General features: G+C 36.4%; 2 protein-coding genes across 5 annotated transcripts; both read left to right on the top strand.

Annotated features, from left to right (window-relative positions):
- The first annotated feature begins 262 nt into the window (after positions 1-262).
- On the top strand, positions 263-3,208 carry LOC137737867 (uncharacterized). 4 transcript variants are annotated; one of them, XM_068477436.1, is made up of 8 exons: positions 263-353; positions 449-558; positions 650-729; positions 871-1,012; positions 1,122-1,271; positions 1,771-1,972; positions 2,363-2,464; positions 2,561-3,208. In XM_068477436.1, exons 2-7 carry the CDS (start codon positions 481-483, stop codon positions 2,461-2,463), a joined length of 753 nt encoding a protein of 250 aa, XP_068333537.1. In that variant the 5' UTR covers positions 263-353; positions 449-480; the 3' UTR covers position 2,464; positions 2,561-3,208. The 4 variants fall into 4 exon arrangements, with proteins under 4 accessions (XP_068333537.1, XP_068333539.1, XP_068333540.1 ...); XM_068477439.1 differs by having other exon boundaries at positions 286-353; positions 469-558; XM_068477438.1 differs by lacking the exon at positions 2,561-3,208 and having other exon boundaries at positions 2,363-2,552.
- A 13,346-nt stretch (positions 3,209-16,554) lies between these two features.
- On the top strand, positions 16,555-19,855 carry LOC137737587 (ACT domain-containing protein ACR4-like). Its single transcript, XM_068477119.1, has 8 exons — positions 16,555-17,040; positions 17,356-17,428; positions 17,518-17,563; positions 17,646-17,760; positions 17,860-17,927; positions 17,998-18,588; positions 18,697-18,801; positions 19,114-19,855. Exons 1-8 carry the CDS (start codon positions 17,037-17,039, stop codon positions 19,453-19,455), a joined length of 1,344 nt encoding a protein of 447 aa, XP_068333220.1. The 5' UTR covers positions 16,555-17,036; the 3' UTR covers positions 19,456-19,855.
- The last annotated feature ends 674 nt before the right edge of the window (positions 19,856-20,529 follow it).

The raw sequence follows: 20,529 nt of genomic DNA, 5'->3' as shown, positions 1-20,529 counted from the left end.
TTTCAAGAATTTGAAAAAAAGTTGAGGAATTAAAGAAAATTTGAGAAATTCACTGCTGTATTTTAAGCATCTATAAATATTACATCTCCTCATGAAATTTCGAGAAAATTGAACCAAAACTTTACATGAAATCTCTAAAAATCAATTAAACTACTTAAAAATTTTACATGAAATTTCTACAAATCAAATTCCTAATTGAATACACATCTCTTAATATGCATTTTTACTAAAATTTAATTTTAAAAATATTTTATCTCAAACCGTCGTTTAATACATTTCCCATACGGGACAGACGTTGAAGTTGCAGCGCTTATCTCTGGCGACGGCTCTCAAACCCCACCGCCTCCACTCCAGTCAGTCTCTCTCTCTCTCCTCTTTCTCCTGAGTTTTTATTTCCAATTAGGCTCTTCGTTAATTTACATTGAGAGAGTAATTGGCTCGCTCACAGTAACAAACACGACGTCGCAGAGCGTACGGAAAATGGCGACGACGATGAGCACTGAATCCTCCTCCCTGAAAGACGCCTTCTCCAAACACGCCGATTACCTCAACAATCTCGTAAATCCCTGATTTAATGTCCCCCAATTTGCAGCACTGCGAGCGATTTCAAGGGTTTTACAATGTGAGTTTTTACCTGTTTTGTTTGTAGAACGACAAGCGGGAAAGGGTCGTAAAAGCAAGTCGCGATATCACCATTAACAGCAAAAAGGTCATCTTTCAGGTCCACAGGTAAGAAAGCTGCCGCCTTTTGCTTCAAAATTTGTTACTGTTTTCTGGGTGTTGGATTTTGGGTTTTTTTTTTTTTTTTTTTTTTTAATTTTGTTTTATCATCATTGAAATGTTGTTGCTGTGGAATTTGAACTTGAACAGAATCAGTAAACACAACAAAGAGGAAGTTCTGCAGAAAGCCGAAAAGGATTTAGCAGCTGTGACGGATCGGTACATTTCCCGACTGGTTAGAGAGCTGCAGGGGACTGATTTTTGGAAGCTGAGACGAGCATACTCACCTGGGGTGAGTGTGGAACTCTCCTGCTTCTGCTTCTGCTTTCAGTCTTTTGAAATTTCGGGTTTCGGTTATACCTGGTTAATTCACTTATCAATTTATGCTTGGACTTGTGCAGGTACAAGAATATGTTGAAGCTGCAACCTTTTGTAAATTTTGCAGGACTGGGACTCTTTTAAGTCTTGATGAGATAAATGCCACCTTGCTGCCACTCAGTGATCCGTCTCTTGAGCCGTTGCAGATCAATGTACTTGACTATCTTCTCGGGGTATTTTCTTCAACTTCGCTGTTACATTCTTTTTGTGAAGAAGGAAACTATAGGCCAGTTGATTAGTTGAATAAGGTTTTGGGATTAAGCGGACTGAATTCATTGTGTTAGTTTAACACAGGGACACACACATGTTGACATGTATACATACATATATTGGGAAGTTATGTTTTTATGCACCTATTAGATTTAACAAGAGCTTTCGTATAAACACATGCTACATCCATTTCTCAACGACATATATCCATAGGCAGAAAAGCGGGTTGAAGGAGATCATGTTACGTATTTGAATGTTGGGTCTGCTAGGGTCTTCGTACCTACTATGAATAGAGAAAACTTTCCCCATTGCCCTCACTAGCAGCCCAGGTCTTTCCATTCCTAATGTGGATGTTGTGGAATTATCTACTGGTTCTCATCCACTTACGGTTGACCTCGCCCCCCACTACAGCAGTAGCGCTGGCATGTAATAAGTTTCTAACTAAGTGTTGTTGTACTATAGCTTGCAGACTTGACTGGAGAGCTGATGCGGTTGGCAATTGGTCGAATTTCAGATGGAGAACGTGAATTTGCTGATAAGATATGCAAGTTTGTGCGTGAAATTTACAGGGAACTGACCCTTGTTGTCCCACTTATGGATGATAGCAGTGACATGAAGCTGAAAATGGATACAATGATTCAAAGTGTAATGAAGATAGAAAATGGTATGTTTCGATGACCGAATCTGATAATTATATTTGAGTTCATGCTTTAGCATACTGCTATATAATAAAGATTTGAATATTAGGAATAACTAATAAAATGATAAAACAGGGAAATTTTCTACTTCCAGTTTGTGAATTGGAACAAATTTGGCGTCCTTGAATTCAAGAATAAGTAAACTTTGAAACTTCAAAAAACATTTCAGAACTAGTAATCAACCGTAACTAAATTCTGAATTCATATTATGGTCTTAAATCGTGATTCTATCAATTTTGCGTGTATACTAGCATATAGCCCTAACAGCTTCTTAATTCTTCTTTGTAAAAGTTTTATCACTCTTTATTTTTTCTCCCAAAAGAGAGAGTTTTTGATAACTTGAGATCTTTCTGTAGCTTGCTTTGGTGATCATGTGAGAAGATCAGAGTATATGCCACTACCTGGCTCTGACGATCAAACTTCGTTCTTATTGGCACTGCCCGATGTTGAAATATGAAGTAACTCGTGATCATTACGTTCTCATTCTTACCGCTTAAGTACTTATATTACGTGTGTTCCAATTAACTAAGGAGAAAAGTTCTTGATTTCGACAGGGAAAGGTTAGGATTTCAAGGAGCGTATATGGGCACCTGCATTATTGTTCGGATGTGTTGCGGTTCATCATCATTATCATGTGGTCGCTGCTTGATGAACAATTCCTGCGTATGTTTTCTTAGTAAATCTGTAAGCTTTAAAATTTCTTCTCTTTGTAAATTTATGGGGATTAGATTTGTAGAGCTTGGAGCGAAACCCTTTCACACGAGGTTCACTTGCGATTTATGTGCATGGTTAGTTCGGCGAACCATGATGGAACACTGATGCAGCTGTTGTACGTACTAAGGCCTTAAATATATAACCATATGGCATAAAACTACGAACATAAGACATGGACACATGTAGCTTTGTCTTATGAATGGTGTACCTGACGGACTTTGACCTGTTGCGCCATTTTCGCTACCTACCTACAAGAAGCCACGATGAGCCGCAGTTTTGTATTGAACTCACTAGAAATATATATTGTCGTTGCATTCGTGTGAGTTGAACATATCGATACCTCCTCCGACCAAGTGTCGTTAAATCATGTAATCATGTGCATTTACTGTTACATTGCCACTTGAGGAGATGGACTTGTGCTTCTGATGTTGCATGTAATTTTCATCCCTGGCCACTAGGCAAGAATTTACGATTACAATCAATTTCAATTGGACTACTCTTAATATCACAAGTTGTTGGGTGTTGGGTATGAAAGTCACATAAACAGGAACGCCAAAATGACGGTGTTACAAATCTCTCTTTCTTTGTCATATTACTCTTCTTTCTTTTTCTTCTTCTTGGTGTTTTCTAACTACAACATTCCCCCGCAAGAATTAGTGTATTATTTAGATTCCCTATATTTTGATCTTGAGAAGCCAATTGAGATCCATTCCGAATCTGTGTTCGGAGTCCAATGATTCTAAAACACGGATCATTTAATTTCAATCATATAGCCTTTATTAGTTCATTCCACTGACTCATCTGACAAAATTTCAAAAATTTAAACTGCCCGGATCTCTTTTTCTCTCTTGAACAGTTGGATTTCAGAGTCCTTTAGTCCATTCCACTGACTCATCTTACAAAATTTCAAAAATTTAAACCGCCTGGATCTCTTTTTCTCTCTTGAACAGCTGGATTTCAAAGTCCTTTAGTCCATTTCACTGACTCATCTTAAAAAATTTTAGAAATTTAAATCGTCCAGATTTCTTTCTCTCTCTTGAACAGCTGGATTTCGGAGTCCTTGGACTTTAAACATTGAGATCTGGAGAGATCTCAGTCCTTAAGAAGCAGCCCAAATATGTCGGCTACTTAACCAACATCACCAAAACAAGTACGTGGACGGACGAGCTCATTATTGCATTGGTTTATAATTTAATTGAGTAGTGGGCGAGTCTGGAGCTGGACCCTCTGCCATTGTCTCCGTCTCCATTTCAGTGAGAGTGACCAATCTGAACTTGTGTTTTCTTCACCTAACAAATCGCTCTCTTCTCCTCCATCAGAAGTTCGCATACTCTCCACAATCATCATTCAACGTGACTAGTACTAAATTACCAAGACGGTCCTTATGTTTGTATCCGAATTCACACTCACCGATCTTATTGACTATTAGCTTTAATCTAGCAGTCCAAATCCAGGTGCAAAAGGGGATATCATATTAAATCGCATCCATGATTTAAGTGATTGAAAGCATTTTCATTTTGGATTAGGAAATGGATACGATCAAGGCTAGCTAATGTCCACTATCACCAGCTGGGGAAGATTTTCGTTGATTGACATGATCACGAAGCAATGTATCTGGACAGCCGTGTTGGGACGCATCTGGACATATTCGAGCCATATAAATACAAGCTTCGAATAAGAGAAAAGGATCCTCGATCAAACGCACAGCTTGTCGTTCTATTTTCTCTTCAATTCCTATCCTAGCATAATGAAGCCTTAGTTTAGATTATTTTATTTTCATCCAATTTACTTCCCGGATTTGTATTTGAATTCCTTTACATTATGCAATTTATATTACGTATTGCATGTCAATTTCTTATCTTTTATGCAATTTAATATACACACTTCTTTATTTTAAGCATTTCATTTCCTTCTTGTCATTTTTATTCTATTTAATTAAAAGCACCTTTATTTCCTAAGCACTCTTTATTAGTTTAATTTACTTTCTTGCAAGTAGATTAATTTTTAATTCTTTTTACTTTCTCGCTTGACCTTCACCATGACCATAACATATCATTTGGTTGTTCGTTTGAAGCCTTGTCTTCGAGGAAGAGAAAGAACCTAAGCCGAGAAGAGGTTCCTTGCTCGACCATTCAATCGTTTGATTAGAAGTCAAATCCAAAGCGCAAACACAATTCATATTGACGTCTTTTCTATGTCGACCAACGTGTAGCATGCTCACGCATTTGTTTGGGTTTATATTTGACATTGGGCTTGGTTATAATGGAGGCCCAAAGACACAAAAGCAAATGAAGACTTGCCCGAGCCGAGTCGATATGCCCAAAGTAAATTGGGTGCCATTTCAGCCACAGCATAAGCCACATGCCTATGATTGAAGTGATGGGTGACAGAGGACAACTTACCACCAGCCAAAAAACACTTTTCCTAGGGCATGACAAGTAAATAGATGATGACTTATTGCCCTCCGAAAGTTATCAACTAAAGGCAAAGCTGGGACAATCAGGCCAAAATGCCTATAAAAGCAGAGAAAGACACCAGAGACAAGGACACTCAACCAATCAATCAAAAGACATACAAACTCTGCTCTCAGGCCAGTTTGTACCCAGAAAGCTAAATTTTGTCCAGATCCAGTTTGTTTTAGCTATAGTTCCCTTATAGAAAGCCATCTCTTGTCTAGTTTAAAAGCTCTGCTACCTTCCCTTAGTGTTGTAGTATTGATTCCCTATAATAAAAACCTACTTACTTGTTACTTTTTCATCCCTTAGAGTATACAAGTAACTTGTAAACATAAAGAGAAGCAGTTGCAAGAAGTTAAGCCTTGCCTGACAAGGTTAAATCTTACCTGAGTCTCTTTTGTTTGTACTTATATTTAGTAGATTTGTCATTTAATGTACTTTCCTTCATGTATTTAAGTCATTTTCAATTGTTTTCTACTTAAGAGTTTCATTTGCATTCGAATCTGGTCAAGTTATTAAGCCTGTTTTCATTAAAGTGAACTTTGATCGAGGAAATGGTTGGAAGGGCCCTGGACTCCCTTCATTTTGGACATACAAAACTATGAATTAAAAGTCCTTGTTTACAAGGCAAGAAAAGAACTTAATGCAGACTTAACCCATTTGTAACAATCCCTTGATAAACAAGAAGTCTAAGTAACTTGTGGCGCAAGTAACCAACTTAATTCACTTCCATTCAACAATCTGTTATACAAAGATAACAGTGGCACGCTCAGATCTTTGTTAATTTTGATTGTGAGTCTTAAGGCCTACACCAAAAGCCCCACAAAAGCACCTTTCAAACTAACTACAAACTCGTCATGCAGCACACCAAGCAGCAAGATCTTGCTTGACAGGCAAGAGAAAGCCATCTCCCTAAGGAGTTGTGCAAAGGACCATATCCAAAATCCAGCCTGAACAACATCTAAATAAAGAAGGACAAAAAATCCTCATAGGCCGCCGGTCCGTCCGAAAAGAGAGAAACACCCTAATAATACTTAATACTTAATAATGCATTGCTTGATTTAAAAAACATGCCTTGATGGTCATAGTTACAAACTTACAATCTTATTATTGTTTGTTTTTTATTTTTTTATCTCATCTTATTTTTTTTCTTCTTCCATTAAATCAATCGATCATTGACATTTCTATTTTAGGAGTTGGACTTGTGCTTCTCAATATTAATATACGTCTCAAAAAACTTGCCCACTATGCCAGAATTTATAATTAATTACAACTAATTTTAATTGGACAACTTTGTAAAGTTGGGCAGCAAATGTTATAGCATTAGCTGTAATATTACTATTAATTAAATAGTTTATGTTTGCTACCAAATCTTTTGGTTGTCAAATTAACTCCCAACCAATAAGAACAAATCCTCTTCCATTTGATAAACTCAAGTAGTACGTTCCACCAAAAGATTAGATGATGCTTTAAATTGCAATTACGATATTTATAGGCCATCAAAGTATAAAAAAATCCGTACTTTGGTTTCTATATTTACGTACCATATTTATGTTCCTCATGTTGTCCACTTCGGGGAGAACATTTTCAGTGTATCAGGAATATAGCCTTGTAAATCAAGTGTTACAAAATAATTGGTTGAAAGTTTATTTTTTTAGTTATCTAACTAATTGTTTTGTTACATTTGATGTACCGAATCATATTTCTGATACACTAATAAATCTCTCTTGAGACCGATGCGATTATGGTGATGGTTTTATATACCGATGGAAGAAAACTTTAGGCATTATTAATTGGAGTAAAAATTCATCAAAGAATCCATGCAAACGTGTTATCCATGTTAGAAATTTCTAGTTGTTAAAGATAGTACATATGATTAAGCAGGTCCACTAAACTAATAGTTTGTGATTTACGTAATCAAAAGAAATTGGAACGCATGATGAGTTATTTGGTCTTTTTCAAAGGTAACATGTCGATGAGGAGAGTCAGGAGACATATCATGTTATCGTCGACACCATATTTGTTGTTGGTTGCACACTACAGTTGTTAGCAAATTAAATTATGAAACTTAATTAACCATGGTGAGGTGGTTTAGTGGTTGGTTAGAGACGAATATCAGACTCATATTTCACACAGTACACTATGAGTTCAATTCTTAATACTAGTGAATCACAAGATGGTAGCCAGGGAGAAGCTGAAATACCTCTGTTATTCTTCTTGGCTCCTAAAAGATAGATTGCTGTGACAAAGCGACCTATTGGTCCCCATAACAATAATCGTTCAAATAACAAATCTTACTATACAACTTATGAGGATCTTACACACATAAAATATGGCTTATTTACAAAGCAAACATTTAAGAGCAATGAATGCTAGTTTAAACATAATTAGTCAGCGAGTTAGGTGGTACCAAATAGTCATATCTACTCACAGATGTAATGCAAGGGAAGGGGACTACGTTTGTTTCTTAGCTGGCTATGGCATATCGGCTATTGTTTTCTTTTGCCACGATATGCATGCATGCGGCATGACGTGCTCTCAAATCCTCCTACCGTCTTTCACTACGGGCTATTACTTAATTAAAGTCACTCATCGTTTAGCCAAGTGTGGATTTATTGTTGAGTTCGGACAGTTAAGATTTGAAGAGTTTCTTGATTTTATAATCGATGTTGTTCAATTTTTCTTATTTGGTAGTTACCTGTCACATATTCATTTAATATCCTGTTCGGCACCTTTTTTGTGTAGTGAAAGGAGTATTCTTAAAGTCAATTGCTCACAATTTTTCATGCATCAATTATTAAAATTAGGTCGCTCTTAACACTTATATATTACTAAAGTCAGTCGTCCACAATTTTTAATTACAAATCCAAACACATATGAAGATCACATTACATATATTATTTCTTTAAATTCGATTATGGACGGGAGAAAACATAACCTCTTCGCATAGTATTTTCCGAAATGACAAGCAATAGTACAATAGTACTACAGTTCGGTGGTAGAGGAATCCGGATGCAGCCACATCTAGCAACAGAGAGACAGCAGGAGGAGGGAGGTTCTATCAATCAGCATTGGGCTCTGGCCTCTGGGAACGTGGTTCCCTGTCGTTCTGTTGCCCCTCTGGCTGTAGGGTACCCTCTCCTCTATTGAAATTACAGGGTGGAAGTGGACCATATACACGTTCATGTTGGGACCAAAGAGGGCATGCCCAACTCTTCGTAGATTATGTGTAAGAGGTGTTCTACGTTCGAAACGTGTACAGTCTAGACAGGTAGCCCTCGGCTTTTAGGACATCCGGTTTTCCACTTTGGAACTAGCAATAGTATTGTCAATCACAACTCAACAAACGCCGAATGATCTTATAGACATGAGAGGCAACTGCCTATTCCATCTGATTCTCAAGTACAAAATTTGATTCCCTAGGCGGTAAAATATATATAGGAAAAGATTTGTAACATTACTTTTTTTACACAATTTTTTTACACACGGTTTTATGGAAGTCATTACATAATGTATTTGAAAGATCTAAATCGGCTATCTTTTAGACATTATTCATAGATCATTTTTGCAAAAAGTCACACAATTTGAAAAACATTTAGACATTCATTTGTAGTGTAGAAAATGAACGAATAAGATTATATAAAGAAACCCTAAACCTGTAATCTAATGGTCATATAGTTTCATATTTGGGCATTTTCGGTAGACTTGATCTTTGAGAGAATATCTAAAAGATAGACGGTTCAAATTCTAGAAATACATTACGAAGTAACCTCCATAAAAACGTGTATAAAAAAGTTGTATCACATATTCATCCTCATGTATGTGTGCGCGTGCGCGCGCGCATATATTTAGGTGCACTTATACTCCATTTGATCGTTGTTAATAAATTTTGTACGCATATTATTATCAGAGTCATTCATTTCTTTTAATCACAATTTAAAAATGAAAAACATCAGTTTAATTGGAGATTGTTCAATAACTTATTGAACAAATCAAGTTTGGTAACAAATAATATCAGTCCAAGTTGCATTCTCGACTCCTTTGAAACTTCCAAAAATATAAAAATGACAAAATATCCGTGGATGTCTCCCCTAACTTCATTTTCACATGGATAAGTTACCACATAATGTAATATAAAATGACTAAAAAATTAAAATTTGTTTATCTTTATTGAGCTAAGAAATATTTCATCTAAGAAATGTTTCACTTCATTGACTTGACTTTGAAGTACGTGCACTAAAATCTTGTAATAAGCATTGGTGATCAAAGCCCCTTTTCGATTAGTATACTTCTTATATATCAATTGGGATGTGCTATTCACACACCCCAAATTACTTCTCACACATTTCTTGTTAATTTCTGTTTGTTGATCTTCTTTAATTCATCTGATCCGACGACCGAAAATTAGAAGAGTATTTGAGAAGTAAAATGTGATGTGTGAATATCACACCCCTATCAGTTATGGGGAAAATGGTTTCTAAATATTAAGATTGATCTACACTAAAAATGTTATCATGCGTTCCTAAATGCGTTATGTTTTTTCTGAACAATAAGGAGTGTCAAATTATATTTTCAGAAAAGAAATTTGTATCGAGTTCTTTTAACGTGGTATATGATTCCACTTGAGCTCGTACACTCTTTTGCTTGATACAGGAGGGATCAAGTAAATCTCCAGAATGAGGAATGTTAAGAGGACTATTTTAAAAGTATGACTTTTCATGAACTCGCTACCACCTGTTTAATGTCAATTTTCGTTTAAGCATTACAAACAATTGTGTCAAAAACATGAGGTTATAGAAAATCTATGAATTGGAGCGTCCCTTAGCATTTCTCCTCGAGAATTATTCATTTTCAAATTATCAATGACCCTATTTTCAAAACTTTTGTCAACTATATAAACTACATTGTTTAAAAAAAACTTATATAGAATTAGCAAACACACCGTTCCTTAAAAAAGGGGTCACAGCTCCCAACTCCAAACCGGCTCAGTAGCCCACACAGCCACATTTTACCCGAACCCGGTTTACGCGAACCAGAAAGAAGCTAACAAGATAAAACAGATCGGGTTAGCAGATGTTTAGGAATCGGATTCGGACCACTTCCTTTTTTCACGGCTTTTCTGACGTGGACTGGAACTGGCACGTACTAGAGGACACTTAAAGCCATTTACTAATTTCTTAAAAGAAAAAAAAATTTAATTAATTAAAAAGGGTAAAATACTGAGGGATAATGACATGCACGTGTTACGTGCGTGACTGACATGCCAGCTCCATGTGTAAACCTGCAGACTGGTCTGCCTCTTGTCACGTGCTTTGTACGGCCACCCAAAAAGGTCTTTTTATTTAAAGACAAAAATATACATTTTTTCTTTTACAAAAGTGGTCGGTGCTTGTTCATGCAGACATCGATTATCGTCCATCGTACGATCAGAAATTATTTTAAATTTTAAATTAAATATAAATAGTACTTAATAAAAACTGATCGCACGATATACAATTAATGATCATGATCACGGAATCTTAGAAAAAAAATCCAGTGAAGATCCTTATCTGTTTATGCATAATGCATACCATAGCTATAGGTTGTTTGACCGTTGACCAATACTACTAGTGGGAAACCACCTATATCACCTAGGTAAGCCCATACTTTTTAGTGTGTCGAAATTACGATCTAATAAATAACATATAATTAATATGATTGTTTGAAAATTAAAAAAAAATATAACGAGTTATATTATTAAGCTTAGTGTACCAAATTATGTTACTTACACCTAAAAAATATTTTTCGTAATTATGATTTCGATGTATTGAATATTTTCATGGGATTGGAGACGGTTAGAATGCTAGTTAGTAGTTAACTGTGTGTACTGATGAATCATGATGATACGGATTTGGAGATAGTCGTATAAAAATGAATAAAATGCTAGTCTTATTCACTTGGATTTGATTCAAAGGAATTAGATCCTTTTCAGATTCTTTTATTAGAGATTCTGGAAATCAATTAATAACAACTGTTTATCAAATATTGTATAGTCACAATGTTTCTTTTTTTTTTTTTTTTTTTCACATAAAACAAGGTTGTTTTACTTTTGAAAAATATAAAAATCATTTAATTATGACCGCACGATCTTATATGAACGATTGATATTAATTGATCCTCCTATTCCTCGATGAGAAGATTCGGAGAGAATCTAAATCCTGATTCAAAGACAAGCAATTGTTATATAAAATTGTTGTTTGGGTACACCGACCCGAAGTCTAATGATTATCATAAATTTTAGTTGGTGCACGTCTAAAAAGCAAATATCATTAGGAGGAATAAATATTATCGCGTACTTTTTTTTTTTTTTTTTTTGGGCACAAAATTATCGTTTATTATCTTAAAATCTAAGTTGATATGATAAAGATTTGATTCAGAATTTTCCTTTTATGGACAAAAGGATAGTAAGCCGTTTGATAGTCCTTCCGTTCATGTTATATATATGGACCGAGTTATTGTATAGTTTTCATCTCAATCAACTCTTATTTTTCACAATTATACTTGTTCGATCTTGAGTTTATCTGAAATTTCGAACGGTTTTGGCGTATAAATGAATTAGCATGTATTGACTTAGATTCTTGATTTAACAGATATCTCATTAGAAAAAAAAAAAATTGATCAATTATTCTCCGAATAGCTCCAAATTAAGACTTAGTTTAAGAAAGACCTCTACTCAATTATTAAGGACAATTGAAAAAAAGGGTGGCTGATTAGGACCTTCCATGATACGTACCCTTTTTGGCCTTGAAACTACATATGCCATACATTTCCTAGAAGAAAACAAAGGGTGGCTGATTAGGACACCATTTGCATTTTGAGTAGGGTTTCGAATTTCGATTCATGGACGTGGTTTTTTTACCCGTTCAAATGGGGAACAACACATAGTGCCCGTAGTGGGGTCAGTGTATGGCAGAAAGACAAAGTCCGAGACTTAACGGTTGGTCTCAATTAGGTTTTCTGTGTGTCCCTAAGCTCTACAGCTACGCAGAAATTACCTCACATGATGATGTTAAGATGACGGTGTGTGCTGTTAAATGTTTTAATTTATTTACATTATCGTCATATGATTAATTTAAAACATCATCACTTTAACATTTATGTTACAAGTAAGTTATTTCTCTGTATCATCTCCGCAGAAAAATTTGGTGGACATTTTAAGAGACAAATGGCTAATGCCCTTCTTGGTAAGTTTTCTGTTGTGATGTGCCCTAGGCCAGTTGGCCTCTTGCGTAGAAATCAGGCCAATTGCCAATAAGTCAAGTGGCCGTGGTAATAGATGTAGCACCACTTCCACCACCTCAACCTCTCAGTCTCAGGCCACCCAATCTTTCCATTACCCTGCAATGGAAGACACCAAACTCACACCAAATTTCCATTGTCAACATCGGAATAATTATATCGAACCAAATTTCCAACGTCATCGTTGAAATAATTATATCGGATTAAGTTAACGTCACATTCCTGAAAAATGGGAACCTGTAATTATAAATTTCATCCAACACATACAAATAAATCGAGGCATTTTTTTACTGCTAGAGGGTAATTTTGGTCGGAGGAATTCGTGGGACGGGATAATGGAGGATGATGAGATGAGATGGGATGGGACTGGACTATTATAGTGAGGGTTACCCTGTATGCCCTAACCCTAAAGAAGGAGCAGAGCTAGGGCGGCGTGCGAGGGTGGGCAGGAGGCCGGCATGAACCACAAGACACGCTTAAAGGGCTGGGGTGGAGCAAATTGAAGGGAACCGGTCCATTTTTTGGCCTGGGTGCCGGTGCCGGCCAAAAGAACAGCGGTGGAACTGTTCTTATGTGTGCGCGCACCAAATATTTTTGAGAGTTTTAACGAAATATTCTCAATGTTATTCATTTTTAACGAAAAATTACATTTTTATCTTTTCCTAGTATTATTCACTATACCTTTATTTGTCATTTTTCATTAAAACTAAAGTTTTTTTTTTTCGTTAGTTTTCCTAATATTTTTTTTACTCAAATATATTAATCAGCAATATTATTATTTAAGCAAAAGAGAGATTTGTCCCAAAGTGTGTAGTGTAACATTAGGTATCATTATATAATTAGAGAAACATTTAAAAAAAAATTCTTTCAATTGTATAATAACATATGTTATTTCGTACCGTGTTTTGGTACATTGAAAAACCTCTCCAAACAAAGAGCCAAAGGAGAATGGTATTTACACTTGACCACTGTTCTATTCTAGTATATGATATACTTAATTGATAACTGACATTTTTTTTTGTTTGTTATAATATGGTTTGCTTGCAATTTGCCTAATCATGTGGGATTGGGGTGTGGACGTGGGACGCTCATATCCACTGAAAACATTGACCTATGATTTAGAGAAATATGAATATATGGAATTTCGACGGCTTAATTAGACTGAGTTCTTCTATTACATATATAATCTCTATTAATTAATGAAATTCTCTTTGTCAACCAAAAGATGATGAAAAGACTACTTAGTCTTCTATCGCACTAAAAAAAAAAATTTGATGACCAATAATGTAATTTCACAAGTCCAAATTTTATTGTTTTTTATTAAGCATCACCTACCGGTGATGTTAAAATACTTCCAATATTAAAATAAAAACAAAAAAACAAAAACATCTCACTCCTCCCACGTTCTCTTTCTCTCTCTCTCTCTCTCTCTCTCTCTCTCTCTCCCCTTCTCATTTTCTAAAAAAATGTGTTCATACACACAAAGTGTGTAAGCAAATGCTAATGTATAATTAACTTAACTGATTTGATTAACGAATACATGCATGGGACACCGCTCATTAATCGTGGATTGTAATGAATCGTGACACAGTTAATTGATTCTGAATCTCTAATTATGTTTGTATACGATTAGTATAAGAATTACTCAACACTTATAAACTTAATTGACCATTTATGTATTGAGGTGGGCATTATATAATGAAGATCATGGCAACGTTATGGAGTTAGTTTAGTGGCTTGTGCAGTGAAACCAACCCAAACAACATCAGAAATTGCGATTTGACAGTGATACTGTTTCAGTTGAATATTATTGCATATACAAAATGCCAACTATTTGTAGACATGCAACATGTAACAAAGATAAATAAATGACAAACCAGTTAATTGTTCATTGTTCAATGTTTAAAAAAATGGAACAAGATAACGATCATACAACTGTGTACTATATCTAATGAGAAATGTTAAGGAAACTTTTTTGATATACAAGGACGTATGTATGCAACGTGTTTTCATATTAGTTAATGCCACTAAATATTAATTAAGACTCACAAACATTGATGAAAGTGGGGTGAAACTTGGAGATTTTGCCTCATGGCCTACCCCAAGAGCGAGTCTGTTTTTGTTCACCTCCTAGCTCGAGGTAATTGTCATCCTTACCATCTAGAATCACGTTGGCAAGTGAGAGGTTTTAAATTTGATTCTTGCTAAATGCGAATTTAAACCACATTATTGCTAGCACATTGTGAGGCTAAGCCCACCCCCTCCCCATAGTTTAGATAATATTGATTGCTAAAAAAAAGAATCATGTTACGTGTATAAGAATTGAGACCCTCTCCAAATCTACCTAGGAATCCAGGTTGTTGAAGAGAGAGAGAGATCTAGGCCGTTCAAAAGCTTGGTTTGTGTGAGGTGTATTGGTGAAATGAGCTAATGGGGCCGTATGATTTAAATTGAGTGGATGGATTTCCGAATCTATTAGCTTTGGACAAAGAGATTCGGAGAGGATCTCAATTCCATATCTAAACACCAACCATAGTAAGCTTTTCTATTTAATTTAAAACTTATGAGAAACAATAATAATTGAATTAATTAAGCAAAGGAGCTTACCATTTTCACATTCTTTATTAATTATCATTAATTCATAACTGATAGCAATCATTATTTTCCCTTTCTGCTCTTCAAATCATTATTTCCCCTTCCCTTCTTCAATCTTCCCATAATTTGTCGCCCCCCTTTCTTTGAAGAGAGCATTAAAACTTTTGGGTTTGAGATGAGGGTTTAGAATGTTAAGAGGCTTGTCTGTGGCTGTGGCTGTCGTCGACCCGTCGGTTGGGTTGGGGACGGTGAGTTTTAACAACGAATACGGGTGGGTTGGTAATTGTCGTTGCAATCAATTACGAATTGAATCAATTTTTTGAATTGATGGGGTAATGATGAAAATATAAATGTTTAAGTTTTATGTTAATTCACTCAAAGTTAGTGATTGATGCGATCAAATGCTCTTGTAATATTATATGGCCATTAAAAACCATCATCGAAGACATCAAATGGCTGGCTATTTTTTGGACTCACTTTTTTAGAGAGGCAATTTTTTTTTGCAGATGCGATTACTAATACTGGGTTCTATTTCAGTAATTTTCATGCAATGGGTGGATCACTACCTTCCACGGCCAAAAAGACCTATTTATTTGAGGGTAATGTTAGAGAGACTAAATTTGTAGACTTAAATTCAAACTAAATGATATGTTACTAATAAGAAATAAGTATGTTAATCAAAATAATTCAATCATCAACATACATATTGTTTAATTTACCATTTATTTGATTGTCCAGAAACATTTTGTAATTGTAATCACTCTATTTAATATGTTGTTTTTTTCTCAAAAAAAACACGCGACAAAAATTTAAAGAAATGAGTTAACGGTTTTAGAACGAGAAAAAGGGACTCCCCAATAACCAAATAAAAAACAAACAAATATGGGATTCTAACGTGTGCCGCTCTTAAACAACTAAATATCATTTCATAACTCAAAAAACAAAAGATGCAGATTCAGATTCCACATCATTAACCGTTTTCACTAAGTAAAGAATTAAAAAGTCAAATAAATAACCATTAATTCGTGAGCATTAACTAAAAAGAAAGTTATAAAAAGTTGGCACAAGAGATTGACCGAAACGGTGCGTTTGGCAAAATTTACCCGCGTTCTGAGGCGATGGGGACAAACCGTTAGTAAAAGTCGACAGACCAGACAGTGGTCCAACGTTGACTGCGACCCAATTGGTTCAGTTGGTGCGCTCCACAAACCTCGGAGTTGGAGTCCATGATTATTTTTTGACTTTTCTACCGTTTGCTTCTCAAATCAACCCCCCTGCGCATTTTAGCACGGTGACACGTCATCAGCCGCGCAAAGTCGGAGGTCCTTGCTAAAGTGCGCGGGTGTAGTTGGTTCATTGGATTCAAAGAGTCAAAGCCCCCGCGATCAAGCCATCCCCCAACTCCGTATTTTTTGAAAACTTCCTCTTTAAGTCCCCTTTTTAGAGAGAGAGAGAGAGAGAGAGAGAGAGAGAGAGAGAGAGAGTGAATTTCGTAAGCCACAGAGATTAGAGAGAGAGAGAGAGAGAGTGAATTTCGTAAGCCACAGAGATTAGAGAGAGAGAGAGAGAGAGAGAGAGAGAGAGAGAGAGAGAGATTACAGAGAGGTTAGAGAGAGAGAAAGAGGAGGGAAAGCTGTGCGAGTGTGTTGAGTGGTACTTTTTGGAGCTGCAGGTTTTTGGAGTATTGTGTCGGGGGTGTCTGGTTCCGGGGAGTGTTTTAATGGGTTGGTTTTTAAATTTCTGAATTATTATAGTTTATTTGTTTCCTTAGTGAGAGAGGTCAAGAACAGGAAATCCTAAGATTCTAAGATCTTCTTTCTGTATATATACACACACATATAACCTCCACTTCTCCTCCCTCTCTCCTCCCCCCTCTCTCTCTAGCCCTTGTTCTTACTCTGTCTTGAGACAACCTAGAAGACAGGAACAAGCTTTTTGGTGTTGGAGATCAGGAGATCAGGAGATCACCAATCCTCAGCAAATCGACATGCGTAAGTGCTGTTTTTAACGTTTTGGTTCTCGTGTTCCGTTCTTTGATTTCTGTTGTCTGCCTGCTTCCGGGTTGCTTCGTGATTTTTATTTTCCGGTGTTGGGGCGATGGTTTTCCGAGAAAGTTAGGATTTGAAATGATGGCTTTTTCAATTTTTTAAATTTCTCTTTTATTTCCTGGAATTTACAAGTCTCTTTTCCCGATTGGTTACAATGGTTCTGTTCATCTCTCCGATTGGTTTTTTTTTTTCTTTTAAATTCTGTCTAACCTTTTTGTCTAATTTTATTTTTGATTTTTTTTGGGTGGCTTTCTGCAGAAGTTAACATGAGCTTTTCACATGACATGGATGATGAGTACGAGAAACTCATCCGGAGAATGAACCCACCAAGGTATATGCCAAATATACCTTAAATTCCTCAAAAGTTACTGCAATTATTTACCCTATCCCGTCTCTTCATCCGATGTTGTTTTGTCTCAGGGTTGTAATCGATAACGAAGCCTGCAAGAATGCAACGGTGATAAGGGTATGTCCTTCTTGCTATGTGTCTTTTTTGTGTTCTTATTGGTACGGAAGTTTTGGTGCTTAATCTGTTACTGTGGTTGCAGGTGGATAGTGCAAACAAACATGGAATACTTCTGGAAGTTGTACAAGTACTTACTGATCTCGACCTTATCGTCACGAAAGCTTACATATCTTCGGATGGTGGCTGGTTCATGGATGGTAAGAGTCCTTTGATTACGGGCTTTGTTATTGCTGTGAAAATCGTGTCCGTTTTTGCTCGATGTAGAAACTGATTCTGTGATTTGGCTTTGAAATCAGTTTTTAATGTCACTGATCAAGATGGAAACAAGGTTGCAGATGAGGAGGTTTTGGAGTATATTCATAAGGTAATTTGTGTTGATATTTGTTTCCGCTGTTTCTATGTGAAAAGATACTAATTACTCGCTTGATTTTCAGTCTCTTGGTCCGGAGGCACGCTTTGCATCTTCGATGAGATCTGTTGGTGTGAAACAATCAATGGACAGTACTGTAATTGAGCTCACTGGAAGCGACAGACCGGGATTACTCTCCGAAGTGAGCGCTGTCCTAACCAATCTCAAGTGCAATGTAGTGAGCGCGGAAGTCTGGACGCACAACACAAGGGCTGCATCTGTGATGCGCGTCACCGATGAGGAGACGGGATTGGCAATTACCGACTCTCAGAGGTTGGCTAGGATTAAGGAATTATTATGCAATGTGCTAAAAGGCAGCAACAAAACCAGAGGAGCAAGGACTGTTGTCTCTCACGCTGTTACGCACACTGATAGGAGGCTTCACCAAATGATGTTTGCAGATAGGGATTACGAACGAGTTGATGATGATGTCTTGGATGACAAGCAAAGACCGGATGTGAGTGTTGTTAATTTGCATGACAAAGACTACTCGGTGGTCACTATTCGGAGCAAAGACAGGCCAAAGCTTCTCTTCGACACGGTTTGCACTTTGACAGACATGCAATATGTGGTTTTTCATGCTAGTATTGATGCTGAGGGTCCGGAAGCTTATCAGGTTTGCGACTTTTGCTTTTTCAACTTGAATATGATCGTGTTTTTGGGACGTGCGGTGTGACTATCCTTAAGTAACTTGCCTAATTACTTTTTTTTGATTCGCGTGTAGGAATACTATATCAAACATGTAGATGGATCCCCTGTGAAATCAGATGCAGAGAGACAAAGAGTGATACAATGTCTCGAAGCGGCTATTGAGAGAAGAGTATCTGAGGTTAGTTGGACTATGTTATTGCAAAAACTTTTGCTTGTCTCAGTCTCTTTGGCTGCAAAGTACACATTTGAGATTATTAATATCTCCAATTCATGAGGAGTGAGAAATTTTGATTTTCCTATGTTGTAACCTAGTCATTGTAACCGTATAATTTCGAGTCAAATTGTAGTTTTAAATCCATGGACGTCGATCCTTTTGTCTCATTATGTTCCATTGCAGTCCTCTGTTTGATTCTGTTTCGTTTTTTAATTCGCTTTTCTTGAGAGGCTCCGTTGAATTATGGACAACTAATCTTGTTTCTTCCTTGTTCAGGACTTGAAGCTAGAACTCTGCACTACTGACAGAGTAGGGCTGCTATCTGATGTCACTCGGATCTTTCGAGAGAACAGCCTCACCGTAACAAGAGCAGAAGTTGCAACGAAAGCAGGCAAAGCCGTGAATACATTTTATGTTCGCGATGCATCAGGCTATCCGGTTGACTCCAAGACCATAGAGTCCATCCGGCAAGCAATCGGGCAGACTATACTCAAAGTAAAAGGCAACACTGAAGACGCAAAAACTGGTTCTGAGGAATCTCCAACAAGGTTCCTCTTTGGCGGTCTCTTCAAGTCCAGATCTTTCGTCAACTTCAAGCTGATCAGATCGTATCCTTGAGACATCGGTCAGATCTTGTACATAAGAACCCGTCTTAGTCGAAAACTTCACCAAATTAGACCGTTTTAGTGGTTTAATTATTCACTTGAGTTTAGGAAAACAAAAGCAGCCACTATTGAAGGAAAAGCCATAGAAGTGTGAAGTGCTTGTATATATCTCCCCTTTTCAGCTTCTGCGTTTAGCCTTCATTTGTTACTGTGATCCAACCTTGGGTTGGATCATGAAAGCAAGGAAGGATCGTCTGGTTTGTGTAATGTTCAGAGAAAGTCAGTTTTAGGGTTTTAAGCTTTGTACATAATATTTCTCTATTCAAAGTTTATGGTAGCTTTTGTATTTACCATCAACTTCCATTTAATTGAGTTTTTTTTTTATACTACCACTAATCTAATTACTCTAATTATGAAGAGAGAATTTTGAGTTTTAGTTCAAACAGACGGATACACGTAAAGAAATGTCTTAATTCACGTCAACTAAATTTTCTCTGGTTGTTGGCTAAGTTTTCATTCAAAGTTTGGTTTTGAGGGTGCCAAACATTGACCTATAAATTCCCAATTGGGCAGGGGAGAAGTTTGAATCTTATGGTAGCTTTTATATTTAGTAATTTACCATCAACTTCCATTTTATTGGTATTTGTTTTTATACTATCGCCAATCTAAATTACTCGATCTATAAATAGAGAATTTTAAATTTTGATGCAAAGGGACTAATACACTAACGTAAAAAACTGTTACTCACGTCAGCAACATTTTCTCTGGTTGGTGACAAAAGTTTTCATTCAAAGTTTGGTTTGAAGGGTGCCAAACATTGACCTCTGAATTCCCAATTGGACAGGAGTTTTCCAACTTAGTTTATGCATTCAATCATTATCAGACGACGACAGAAACTCATTCAAATTTGCGGGATTTGAATCTTTGGTGGTAAAACTTTCCAGACAATTCCAAGAAATTGGGCTAGAATTCAAGGAAACAGATTGGGACTTTCTTCACGTTTGCATTACGCATTGGTTTGAACTTGGAATTTTCGCAGTCCAATTTTTTTAACTTTCATTTTTCACCAAATGCTGAGCTGAGGAAG

Source organism: Pyrus communis, chromosome 6 (assembly GCF_963583255.1).
Source record: "Pyrus communis chromosome 6, drPyrComm1.1, whole genome shotgun sequence".
NCBI lineage: Eukaryota > Viridiplantae > Streptophyta > Magnoliopsida > Rosales > Rosaceae > Pyrus > Pyrus communis.
The sequence above is the reverse complement of the archived record's forward strand: the minus strand, read 5'-3'. Positions and strand labels throughout refer to the sequence as shown.